At 39.3% G+C, this 14,086-nt stretch overlaps 1 protein-coding gene across 1 annotated transcript; it reads left to right on the forward strand.

Annotated features, from left to right (window-relative positions):
- The first annotated feature begins 5,422 nt into the window (after positions 1-5,422).
- LOC145016274 (secreted RxLR effector protein 161-like) lies at positions 5,423-5,989 on the forward strand. Its single transcript, XM_078974648.1, has one exon. The coding sequence runs from the start codon at positions 5,423-5,425 to the stop codon at positions 5,987-5,989; it is 567 nt and encodes a 188-aa protein (XP_078830774.1).
- The last annotated feature ends 8,097 nt before the right edge of the window (positions 5,990-14,086 follow it).

Below are 14,086 nucleotides of genomic sequence, written 5' to 3' on the forward strand. Positions count from 1 at the left end.
GCTGAAAGTTAGGAGAAGTAAGTTTGACTTTGATTGAAGGCATGGTTTGTTATAAGATAGAAATTTTGAGTTGTCACAACAGCCTCGGAAAAGGATGGGGAAATGTGAAGTCTTGTCTTCAGAGTAATGGATCTCTGAAAAATCTCAAGCTCTATCAACTCTTTGATGAGCTTCAAGGTCATGAATCAAACGTTGCTCAAACTCTAAGAGAACTCTCCGAAAGTCCCCTTGACTTAGTCAGTTCCTATGACCCTCCTCAAACCTCCAACCCAGGCACTTCAGACCCTCTCAGATTCTTACAAATTCTAACTATCCTCCTATGGAAATCTTTAATCTTGAAAATCTTTAATCTTGGAAATCTTTAATCTTGAAAATCTTTAATCTTGTTGTTCCATTCACTTCTTCCATACTTCCCTTACTTCCTGCTGCTCTGATTCTTACAAATTCTAACTATCCTCCTATGGAAATCTTTAATCTTGATGAGATAGACTCAGAACTTCTATTCCAACAAGAATGTGCTCTGCTCTCAATGAAGTACACTCGTCCTTTCAACAAACCCTACAACAAACGCTTCCAAAATTCTCAACAAAATAATCTCTTTCAAACTCCTCACCAAGACAACCCTCAACATTTCAACAAACCTTCTGAAAATCCTCTTGCTTATAAGCCAAATCTTACAAATCAGGATCACACTTCGGAACATCCATAGATTCCGAAATCTGAAAAACTCAAAATTGTGTGTCACAAGTGTGGACATGCAAATCACTTTGCCAAACATTGCTTACCCGAAGTCCCACAAAAACAAAAGGTCAAGGACTCTGCTTACTATGCTCGACGTGCTCAAGCATTGGCTAAAAGTGAAAAGGCTTTTGTTACTACTATGTCAAGGAATGTGGAAGGGTACTGGTCGTTTGGAGATGATGATGATGATGATAAAACTACTGGCAGAACCATGTGCCTCATGGCTTGACAAGAAATTGAGTATGATGAAGGATATTGCTCATCTGGATCTGAAATAGATGATAAAGATGTTGAGCTCAACTACTGTTACATGGCTACAAACAATCCTCCAGGGAGAAGCATCATTCAGCAGGTAAAACTTATGATTAATGAAAATAATTTTGATTTATCTGTTTGTAAACCATATCTAACTCAGATCCAATCAGATATGAACATCATTTACAAAGCCTACGAGTCATCCATAGAAGCCAGTGAGAAGAATGAAATCGAATTGAATCGTCTTAGGTTACATTTCGAGGATAAGAAGTTAAAAAGAGAGTCTTTAGAACGTGAAATTGTGATGTCAAAAGATGAATGTATCAATTTAAAAGACAAATCTGAAATCACTTATTTTGAAATAAATGTATTGATATGTGATAACAAACGTCTCAATGATAAGATAGATGCTTTTCATAATTCAATTGACATGCTTGAAGAAAATATACGGATGGCCCATAACTTTCGTCATCCATGCTCCAAAGCACCTGGCCTCGGAAGTGAGTTTTCGAAGCCAATTGTTCGTCCTTTGGAGGAGTTGCAAAATTTGACCTTTATGGTAGAGGTTCCGAACATCAAACATTCGGAAACCCCTGTTTCTCCCTTGTCTTCCCTTCATGAGAATGAAGACCACTTTGCTTCCTTAATTCCTGAGTTTCAAACAATTATTTTCAAGTGTCCTGATTCCACACCTCTTCCGCCTCTAACAAACCTGGACCTGAATCAGACTACATAATTCCATTATAGTTTTTAAAATAGGATAGATCATATTCTGAAAAATAATCCTCCTAACAACTGTGTTATTAAGGAAATCATTCCAGTGACAACTGAAATTGCTACCTCTGAGTTTGTATGGGCATCCTTAGATGATAAAGTTGAAACCTCAAGTTGTGTCTCCTCTGATTCTTGTGAATTAGAATCTTTAAAACCAAGTTGGATCCCATTGATCCCAAATTTAGTAACCCATTTGCAGGACAAACCTCAAAATCTTTGTCTCAATCCAAGAAAAAACCAATGCTTAATAGGAAGGATTTTGTAGATCAAAACGTGGAAGCTTGAAATGCTCATAAATAGGAAGTTATGTCTAGATAAAACATCAGGTTCATTGAGAACTCCAAAAAGAGTGTATCTCGGAATTTTTGCTCCTCAACCCCTACTCAAAACTCCTTCACTCCCACTAAGATCCTAAAGAGACCTTCAAATTCTTCCAATCTTGTAGAACCAAAGAATGTAGTCGATTCCACTAAACCTAAGTCTAGTGTGAATGCCATTGGTGTCCAAAACAATTCTCCTCGGACTGTTTCATCCGTTTTCATTGCAAAATCAGATGGAACGATTTTTAAACCAAATGTCTCAAAAACAAAGGTGTCATCAATCAAATCAATAAGTGTTGAGAAAACAAAATTTTCAAAATGTTCTAAGCAAAATCTTGTGTGGAAAGTCAAAACTCTCGTTGTTAAAATCAAAGTTTTGAACTTGTCAGTCGTTCACACCACTCTGGAAGCTCATATTCCGAAGCAAAATACTCCTGGAATTCATGTCATTGAATATGATTATTGGATAGATGAAAGAACAATGTCATTCTATTTTGTTTTCCAAGAAACCTAGGAACAAACCTTCAACACCCTCTGTTGCTCATCAGTCACTTCAGAAGCCCAAGACTCATGCCCTTGTACCAAAATCTAACTTGGAGCCTAAAAACTCCACTATTCACTAATTTTACAGGCACTTTGTGCTTCGGAGCAAGCGAAAATATGTTATATTGATAGTGTTTGCTCCATGCAGATGACGGGGTAGAAGGACTTTCTGCGTGATCTAAAGCTTGCACCAAATGTTGGATATGTAACATATGGCAACAACTCCAACTCTCAAATCCGAGGTTATGGAATCCTTACAAATGGTAATTTTTCAATTTCAAATGTGGTATATGTAGATAATCTAAAGCAGAATTTGATAAGTGTGGCTCAACTCACATATGAATATCATGGAGTTGAATTCTCTAAAAAAAACATAGCTACATCATGACCAAAGACAGAAAAGAATGCTTGATCAAGTCCAACCGCAACAAGAACATGTACCCTCTTGATATCAACATGATCATTGGCAAGACCCAACTGTGCTTACTCTCCAAAGTTGTTCCTGATGTCATTTGGTTATGGCACCGAAGGATTGCTCACATGAACTTCAGATATATGAATGATCTTGTTTTAGGCGAAATGGTTACAGGTCTTCCACTCCTCAAGTTCGAGAATGTTCCTTTATGTGTTGGATGTGAGTGTGGTAAGCAGTCAAAGAAAGGTCATCCAATCATCATTGAAAAATAAATCTCTGAACCCTTATAACTTCTACACATTGATCTATGTGGACCATAAATAGTTGAAAGTTTACATCATAAAAATTACATTCTTGTGATTGTGGATGATTTCACTAGGTTCACTTGGGACTTCTTCCTCGGGCTAAAATCAGAAACAGCCTCCGAGCTCATCAATTTCATCAAAGGAATAGAAGTTCTCATCAAACTCCCAGTAAGGAAAATCTGAAGTGAAAATGGTTCAGAATTCACTAATTCCACCATTGTGAACTTCCTTACCGAGAAAGGTATTAACCATAATTTTTCTGCACCATACACTCCTCAACAAAACGGTGTAGTCGAACGAAGAAATAGAACTCTGGTTGAAGCTTCTCGATCAATGCTCAATTTTGCAAATCTTCCTCTCTATATTTGGGTTGAAGTCGTTTCCACTGCATGCTTTACTCAGAATAGAAGTATCATCAATTGATGCCTCAACAAAACACCGTATAAAGCCATGAATGGTCGGAAGCCAACAATCTATATTCTTCATGTTTTCGGATGCACATGTTTCATCAAGGATAACCATGATCAGCTTACGAAGTTCCAACCCAAAGCCGATGAGGCTATTTTCCCTGGATACACCTCAAAATCAAAGGCTTTTCGAGTCCTCAATCGACGAACTCGAGTTATTGAAGAAAGCTTTGATGTTACCTTTGATGACAATTTCATTCGGAATTCTGGCCCATTTCATGTCACCAATCACGTTATGGAGTTTGATGCTCCTCCTCCAGAATGTCTGAACATTCAAGTAATCCATGAAGTAGATTTTGAAACTCTCTTTGGACCTTCCCAAATAGATTTTGATTCAGAATCTCATATAAGGTAACATGCCACTATGGATGCTCCTGTTACTCAAAATGTCTCCGATCCGATTCCAAGTCTCCCTACATTTGATTCTGAACCGTTTCAACCTTCTCAAGTTGAGGGGGAGAATGGTCAACCTTCCTTTGAATAAAATGTGGACGGATTTCAAGATGCAGTTGTTGACTTTGATGATTCAAATCCAATCAACATTGATGAAAATAAAAATTTCTTTGAGTTCCCTTCTGATGATGATGTCAACCTCTCCAGTTAAGAAGTTCAGGGGGAGCATCATCCTCAAGTTCAAACCATTCAGAGGGAGCAACTAAATCCCATCATTGATATTGGCTCGTCTGCGGCTCAAGAACTTCCAAGGTTACATGTCTGGACCAAGGACCATAATGCGAACCAAGTAATCGGAAACATAAACGTTGGTGTACAAACTAGATCTGCTGCAACTCTTCATCATGAATGTCATTTTTCAGCATTTATCTACATGGTTGAACACAAATCCATTAAAGAAGCACTTGAACATGCTGATTGGATCACACCCATGCAAGAAAAACTGGCAGAATTTGATAGAAATGAAGTTTGGTCTCTTGTCCCTCCTCCTCAGAATCATCCTATTGTCGGTACTAGATGGGCGTTTCGCAACAAGTTAGATGATGCAGGATTCATTATTCGAAATAAATCAAGACTAGGGGCTAAAGGTTTTACTCAGATTGAAGGCCTCAGCTACAAAGAGACCTTTGCTCGTGTTTCACGTCTTGAAGTTATTAGAATCTTCCTTGCATATGCTGCTCATAAAGGCTTCAGAGTTTACCAAATGGACGTTAGAAGTGCTTTTGTAAATGGTGAATTTGACACTGAAGTTTATCTTCAACGGCCTCCCGGATTAATCAATCTCGCATTTTCGAACCACTGCTACAAACTCCGGAAGGTACTCTATGGCCTCAAGCAAGCTCCTTGCACATGGTACGAGAACCTCACTGACTTTCTCAAGCGCTCTAGTTGTCAAAGAGGTGTTCTGGATCCTACTCTATTCCGAAGATCGAATGGAAAGGATCTCATGCTAGTACAAATTTACGCATCATTTTTGGATCTACGGATTCATCAATGGTTGCTGACTTTACTAAGCCAATGATAAATCGATTTCAAATGAGCATGAACCGGGAGTTAAGCTTCTTTCTTGGTCTCCAAGTCAAACAGACTAACAAAGGAATTTTTATTCACCAAGAGAAGTACATTTCGGAACTCCTCAAAAATTACTCAATGGACACCTATGCCTCTGCCAAGGTACCTATGGGATTCGGACACAGGATATGTTCCGACCCTTCAGGTGTTATAGTCGATGAAAAGAAGTACAGAGGAATGATTGGATCTCTGCTCTATCTCATAACTAGTCGTTCGGACAACATGTTTTCTACATGTTTGTGTGCCAGATTTCAAGTCAACCCTAAGATGTCTCATCTTTTGGCTGTCAAGCAAATTTTTAAGTACCTTAAAGGTACTAAGAACCTCGAAATCTGGTACCCAACAAATGAGAGTTTCCTATTACAAGCTTACTCAAATTCAAACTATGGTGGACTAAAACTGGATAGGAAAAGCACATCAGGTGGATGTCAATTCCTAGGTGGTCGATTAGTTAGTTGGTCATCCAAGAAACAGAACTGCATTGCACTCTCTACAACCGAAGCTGAATACATTGATCCCGCCAGATGTACCTCTCAAATTATATGGATGAAGTCTCAACTTTTGGATTATGGTTACCACTTTCAACGCATCCCCATCTATTTTGATTCTCAAAGTGCCATTGCAATTTCATACAATCCAATTTAGCACTCCATGACAATGCACATTGACATACGGTACAATTTCATAAAAGTCCATGTTTTTAAATGGTAACATTGAACTCATTTTTGTTCCATCTGATGATGACATTGTTGATATCTTTACTAAGGCATTAGAAGAAACCAAATTCAATGGTTTTCTGAACAAGATGGGTATGATGATGCCAAATCCTCAATTTTTTCAAGAGATTTGTTCTCTTTGATGGAAGTATTTGAAAGAAAATTGGTTCCAATCTTAAAAAGTTTTCTTTCGGAACTACTTTCTCTCAGAATACATAGGATCATTTTACTTGTCTTTATTTATAACCATCTCCTGAGTTTTAAGTTGTACAGTTCATCCTGATTATCTATTGTTCAAATTCCACATAGTCATAATGATAAATATTTCTTCTCGGAATTCACTCCATAAGGTCATCCCATAATTCCACCTCGGAAAGGTATTGCACTCTATACTTCAAAATTCTTTTTCAAAGTTGACCCTGAAATTTTTTAATTCAATCTTGTTCTGGAATGTCTCTAATATCTCTTTCGGAAATTTCTTTAAAATCATTTTCTCCGGAACTCAAAAAAATCATCATTTCGGAATTTCGCTCCATAATCACAATCATTTATTTTACTCCGGAATCTAAAACCAAAGTCTTTCACCCCATAATTTTCAAAATTTCAGATGACATTTCACTCTGGATTTTTCAAATCATAGTTCAGGAATCTCAATCGAATTTTTTTTAACCCTAAACTCACTGCGGATTAATTCCTATTCCAGACCTTTTTCAAAAGAACTTGTTCCGGAACTCAACTCTTTATCCTTTGGTTTTAAATATGTCTGGAAACGACTGCCTGAAATACCGACGGTTTATAAGGAGAAACATCTCACAACGGTTACTTTTAGAGGATCCTTATCCTATCTTCCTTGATTTTCGTGACACGATCGTCCGCCTCCAAAAGCAACCATCTAATCATCGTTTAGAGTTTTCCATTTCAAGTTACAAACAACCTAACCTTTCCCTTCCCAAGTCAAGTCAACCTCTAAATGCAGTTATTCATTTAATGCAACATGATTCAAACTCTGACCCTCATCATTACCCTCCTTAACCCGACCCGTTTCCCTTGCCTATATATACCAATCAAAACCCCCTTTTACCTCTTTACGCGCTTAAATCCTCTCAAACTTCAAACCATCTATGTGTTCATCGTGTTCTTCAAGCATTCATAACTCTACAACAATTGCTTCCCAATCTTCACCACAAAAAAATGAACCACCCGCCTCAGCTCCAAAGAAGTCCATTGCAAAGAAGAAACGCTCCAAAGGTTCATCATCATTAGCATCGCCTGAACCGTTTCTCAGGGATACAACACAATTGTTTTCCCTAAATCTCGTCGATTACGATGAATATGTCCGTGTTATGATCAAGTTCATAGCGAATCATCTCATCTCCATTCCTCTCACTAAAGTCCCTGAACCACCTCTCCCACTTCATCATCTTCACCGAGCATTTACAAGGATCAAAATTGAGGACGACGTGTTGGAAACTAAGATCATCGACGATAGGATTGTGCCCATCTACAATTCAACTTTCCTCAAAGCGATCAGAGTGAAAGAAAATCGCAGAGGTTTCAAAGTACAAGAACCCACCGCTGAAGAGTTTTAGATGTTCCTGAACCATATTGGTTACAATCAAGACTACAGAGCTAAGCACTTCAAGAAATCAACCATCTCCAGACTATTGACTGTGCTGATGCACTCCATCATTCAAGGGCTATCCGGAAAGCACGGTGGTACAGATACTCTTAGCAAGCACTGGCTATATGTGGTTTATAGCATCTTTTCCGAATGCAGCAATGCAGTTGATCTCCCGGAGGTTCTATTGCAAGACTTCTGCAAGTTTTCCATCAAGATGAAGGATAACGAAATTCCAAGCCCTAGGTTCTAGGCACTGGCGATTCATCAACTCTTCAAGGAGCTTTCGGAACCACTTCCTGTTTCCATGATTCCTCATGAGGTATGTGTTTCTTTCAAAGTCTTCAAAGCATATTAAATTCTGGACCAATCCTCTTGTAGTCCTGTTAGATGACTTCTGGACCATATGTTGGCCTCAATCCCTTCTGATACCATTTATCTAAAACAACATTTAGAGACTTTGGTTTTGTTTGGCCCAACACAACCTGCCCCAGTCTTCGTTTAGCCCATTTCGGAAAAGGCCAATCCTTCCATATCCGGACCAAAGATCAAAAAATCTGCCAAACAGAAGAATTCTCCCTCAAAGCCAAAGCCTAAAAAGAAATACGAAGTCGGTTTCTTCTATCAACGGGAAGGAACGTATGCCATTCAGGATGATTCTCACCATCTGTACACCCCCATGTCTACTCATCTGAGGTACCCCTAGGTGATTCAAAATCACAAGCACATACTCACGGTGAGTCTCCAAATAATCCACCCTCACCTTCTCAAAAAGGTGATGTCGGTGTTGAACATAGTTCCTTGTCCCCCTGGAACACAGCCACGGGTCACATTTGATATCCCTTTCGTTTCTTCCACATGCACACACTCTGGAACCCATGTTCTAGATCCTAAGCATTCTGAAGGTGGATCTGTCCCTCTAACTTCGGATGCCACAATTGGTCTTATACCCGGAAGGCATATAGGACGACCAAGTTTTAATGATCCCAATTGGGAATATTATGTAAACATGGTTGTATCCAAGCATCCGGATCTTACAAGAGCTCAAGTGGAGGCCATGCTTATTTCAATTCATAACAGAGCTATTCAAAGCAATCTTCCATACGTTCCTCCCACTAATGCTGATGCTGACAAAGAGCTTGCTTCGGAACAACCTCCAGTCAACCCTCACAACAACGTCATCCAAACCGATTCGGATGAAGAACTGTCTAAAGAAGTTATGCTAACTAATAAAGGAAAAACAGTTCCAGATCCCAACTTTATGTCTTCTGTCCAATTTCACTCTAAGCCATCATCCACTAAGTCTTCCTTTGACTTTGGATCATCCTCCTCAACCACTCCGGATGGTAAATCTAACTCCAACATCAAGCTACATAAAGATAATGCCACCACTCAACCTGGTTCATTTACAAATCCCTCATCACATCAAGCAAAGCCACAGCACTCCAGTTCAGACACCAAATCCTGGTGATTATTGTTGGAATAGTGTCTAAGGCTATAACTATATTCGGTGGTGCATGGTCCTTTTGGGTTGCCTTCACCATAGCAACTAGAAGGATGATTTGTTAAGAGAGAGTGAATATTATAAGGAATAATATTTAGCTGTTTGATTAATATAAGTCATAAATTAATTGGTATTGATTTGGTGACTTAAAGAGATTAATTAAATAAGAGGGTATAAACTGTCAATTGTTTGATAGTTAGACTTTAGACTATAAATCCATTAGGATACACCTTGGACGGATTCTAAGAGCTTTAGGATAGCTCAAAATCGTCCATATGGTTATCTATGGAATGGATTTGGATAGCCTTAAGAGAAGATTATCCAATTAGGGTTTAGGGTGAAACCCTTAAGGAGTCTACAAGTATAAATAGACCCTATGGGTGAGGGAATTCGACACACAACCTAAAGCAAGGAACCTCTGGCCGAATTCCTCCCCTCTCCTCTCTCCTAAATCATCTTGCTTGCTATTGGTGTTTGTAAGCCATTAGAGGAGTGACAATTGTGACTCTAGAAGCTCCAAGACAAACAAGAGCAACACGGGATTCAAAGGTATGATTCTAGATCTGTTTTAATATTGTTGTTTAACCTAATTAGCCATTAGAAGTCTTGGAATCAAAAGCATGTTTATTAGAAAGCCTAGATCCAAGCAATAGGGTTTTGCAGGCGCACATAGGAAAGTTCTTATGGCTAAAACCCAACAGTGGTATCAGAGCCTAGATTGGTTTTCTTTAAATTGTTGCTTGATTAACTGAAACAAACCTGCAAAATTCGATTTTTTGGGTTTTGAGTCACTGACTCGTCGAGTTCCAAGGTGGACTCGTCGAGTAGGCCTGACTCGGCGAGTCCCCTTGTGCACTCGGTGAGTCCAGGCGTCAGGAATGGCCAGATTCGGGATTTTTTCATAATTATCTTATGGAAACTTACCTTAATCATATTAGATCAATGTAAATCCGATTTTTTGATAAATATGACTATTATCTTGATCTAATTAAAGATATTTATCATCTAATAAAATATTTAATTTCCTTATATGATAATAATTAATTGTTTTGGTAATTATCTTCAAAGAAATCAAGATAAATCAAATAAAGATAATTAGAATATTAATTGTTAATTGGAATTATTTGTTATTTGATCCTTCATGTTTTAAATGTTTAAAACCCACCCTAAAGTTTTGAAATTTATATTTGTGATTAAAAGTTTTAATTTAGACAACTTAAATTTCAAACCCTAGTTTTTGAAAAATTTAAAATGCAACTCTATACTTATATGATATTACTAGAATAATATATATATGTATAACTAAATGCTAGTCTTACCGCTAGTAGGCCTCATTCACGAAGCCGATCTATAAGGTGGGTATAAGGTTGCGGCCTATAAAATGGCGCTTAATGGGTGTACACTCACACCCACCGCTTGCTTGATTGGTGGAGGGTCGTTAGCCGAACGGGTAGGATAGGGCAACCTCATCCTCTCATTAAAAGTATAATAAGAAATACGAAGTAACTAAATTTTTTTTAAACTTCCCAATCTTAGTTACTTTAGGAAAAGTGAATTGATGCAATCCCATGAAATTACACTTTGCACCTTGCTAAGATGTTAGTGGAGCGTGTGTGGTTTACCGGCACACTAATTGGTTCTAAGCGAAGGTGGCAAAGGGTGATTCATTGTTCATCATAGTTCGATGGAGCGTGTGTGGTTTACCGGCACATCGAATAGGTGATCGTTACAATGAAGGCACCATGTGAATTTGCATGGTAATTCACACCCGCTTTGTGATCCTCGGCATCCCAGTCACAAACAAGAGGGGCATATCGAGATTTAAATATGTCATTGAATAGTTCAATGAATCTCATCCGAATCTAGGAATTCTCAAAAACACTTAAGACTAAAAGTTTAAGTTTTGTGATGGAGAATTAGTGAATCGTCATTCACTTACCTTCAATTTATTTGCATGATAGATTACGGCATCCCTTTTCTAGTATGTAAATGTTATTGTTGGATCCTAGCCCTAATTTTTTCTTATTGGGTGATAATTAGGGATTCTTGTTCTAATCTATCTTTGTCCTTTCTATAGATGTCAAACGCAAACAACGCTGCTGCTAGTTCTTTCACGTTGATGAGCCTTTGCCAAAAGGTCACCTTCGATGGAACGAACTTTGGCGAATGGATAAGATACATTCGCACCATTGCTCGCTATGAGGATAAAGAGTATGTCCTCGACGAGAAGCTCGAGAAAATCAACCCCGAAGTTGCTACTCCCGCCGAAATCACCGCCTTTGAAACTCATGAGCGAGATGCAACGAAGGTACATTGCATCATGATCGCCACCATGAACTCCGAATTCCAAAAGTCCTACGAGGACATGTATCCATACGAGATGCATCAAGACTTGTTGGAGAGGTACCACCAAAACGCGAGACAAGAGCGTTACGAGATCTTCACTAACATGATTTCCGCCAAGATGGGTCATGGAGAATCTCTTACCGTGCACTTGCAAAAGATGCAAAGGTATGTCGACCGCCTTCGCAAGTTAAATGTTGACTTCGGCGAAGACTTGGCGATCGACATGGTGCTTCACTCTTTGCCTCCGATGTACAATCAATTTAGGATGACCTACCACATGAACAAAGAGGAGGTCACTCTAAGTAAACTCCAAGGTCTCTTGAGGGTTGCTGAGAGCAATTTCAAGGACAAGTCTGTTGCACCAACTCCCAATCCATCCGCTGCTCCTGTCTTGGCTATTGGTCAAGGGAAGGGAAAGAAGAGGAAAGCTTCTTCAAATAACTATCGAAAGGTGAAAGCCCGAGATGGTTCCTCTTCTAGTGGGACCAAAGTTGATCCCTCTAAGCCCTGCTCTAACCAGAAGGAGGCAGAGTGCCACCACTGCCACAAGATAGGACATTGGAAGAGAAGCTGCCCGGATTACCTGCAAGCCATCAAGGAAGGAAAGATCAAGCCATCTTTCGCAGGTATATATGCAATCAAATCTAACGATTCTAATCATGCTATTTCTTGGGTTCTTGACACCGGTTGTGGTTATCACATTTGTTCTAATGTGCAGGGACTAAGAAGAAGTAGGGATGTGGAGCAAGGAAGGATCAATCTAATCATGGGGAACAGAAGATCGTCGCCTGTGACCAAGATTGGAGTGTATTCTTTAGTGCTTAAGAATAGTTTAGTTTTAGATTTGAACAATTGTTGCTATTCGCCAGAAATGGCTAGAAACATCATTTCATTTCATGGTTTATATAGACAAGGATTTAGATTTTCTTTTAATAATGAGAATGGTTCTATTTTGGCTTATCTAAATGGTGTCTTTTACTTTGAAGCTATACCATGTAATGGAATATATGAAACTGTTATGATTGTTGATAACTTAGGAAATAATGTTTTGAATATTGATTCTTCCACTAGTATGGATAAAGCATCCTTGTGGCATTGTCGTCTTGGACATGTCAACAAGAAACGCATAGCCCAACTCCAAAAGGATGGAGTGTTGGAGTCATTCGACCTTAGGGAAGATGACACATGCGAGTCTTGTTTACTTGGAAAGATGACTAAGTCACCCTTCACGAGTTCTTGTGAAAGGGGTGAGGGACTATTAGACCTAATACATACCGATGTATGTGGACCTTTTAGATCAACCACGAAGGATGGGAACCGCTTCTATGTGACTTTTACCGATGATTATAGTAGATATGGGTATATCTATTTAATCAAGCAAAAGTCAGAAACCTTTGAAAAGCTCAAAGAGTTCAAGAATGAAGTGGAGAATCAATTGGGCAGGAAAATCAAGATGCTTCGATCCGATCGAGGAGGAGAGTACCTAAGTCTTGAATTCCACGATTATCTCAAGGAGTGTGGAATAGTTTCGCAATTGACGCCTCCTAGGACACCGCAGTTAAATGGTGTGGCAGAAAGGCGTAATCGAACCTTATTGGATATGGTTCGCTCTATGATGAGTCGTGCTTCACTACCTATCTTCTTTTAGGGGTATGCCTTAGAGACTGCCGCCCATATCCTTAACCGAGTCCCTACTAAGAAGGTTGCCAAAACACCTCACGAGATGTGGACGGGGAAAGCTCCCTCGTTGGCACATATCAAGGTTTGGGGTTGCGAGCTTTCGTAAGACGAGATACTCACGACAAGCTTGAACCTTGAAGTGAGCGATGTATTTTCATCGGCTACCCGCAAACTTCCTTTGGATATCTCTTCTATAGACCGAAAGATAATGTAATCTTTGTTGCGAGGAGAGGAGTTTTCCGAGAGCGAGAACTCATAAGCCAAGGAGACAGTGGGAGGCAAATCGAACTTGAAGAGATTCAAGAATCGATAGATGAAGGAACCTCTACCGCTGGCATTCAACCCGAGGAGGAAACTCCGGTTGAACCGATTGACGAATCCTTACCTCTTAGACGTTCCGATAGAGTTAGAGTTCATCCCCAGTTTTATGGTTTTCATATTACTACCGAAGGGGACACGTATATTAGTGATGGTACACTAGTAAATCTTGATGAACCTAATAGCTATAAGGAAGCCATGGCAGGCCCAGAGTCTACGAAATGGAAAGAGGCGATGGATAGCGAGATCCAATCCATGTACGATAACCAAGTTTGGAATTTGGTTGATTACGTGCCCGAACGTAAGACCGTAGGGTGCAAGTGGATCTTCAAGAAGAAGACCGACGTGGATGGGAACGTACACACATATAAGGCGCGATTGGTTGCGAAGGGCTTTACTCAAACTCCCGGAGTTGACTATGATGAGACCTTCTCACCAGTAGCGAAGATTAAATCTATTAGAGTGATGCTAGCAATTGCCGCATTTCATGATTATGAGATTTGGCAAATGGATGTCAAGACCGCTTTCCTTAACGGAAAGTTGGCTAAGGATGTTTACAT

The sequence above is a fragment of the Lactuca saligna genome, chromosome 9 (genome assembly GCF_052625555.1).
Source record: "Lactuca saligna cultivar CGN05327 chromosome 9, ASM5262555v1, whole genome shotgun sequence".
Classification (NCBI taxonomy): Eukaryota; Viridiplantae; Streptophyta; class Magnoliopsida; order Asterales; family Asteraceae; genus Lactuca; species Lactuca saligna.

Bases quoted from the DNA above. Each gene is read 5' to 3' on its own strand.
- LOC145016274 (XM_078974648.1), top strand. From the start codon at position 5,423: ATGGACACCTATGCCTCTGCCAAGGTACCTATGGGATTCGGACACAGG.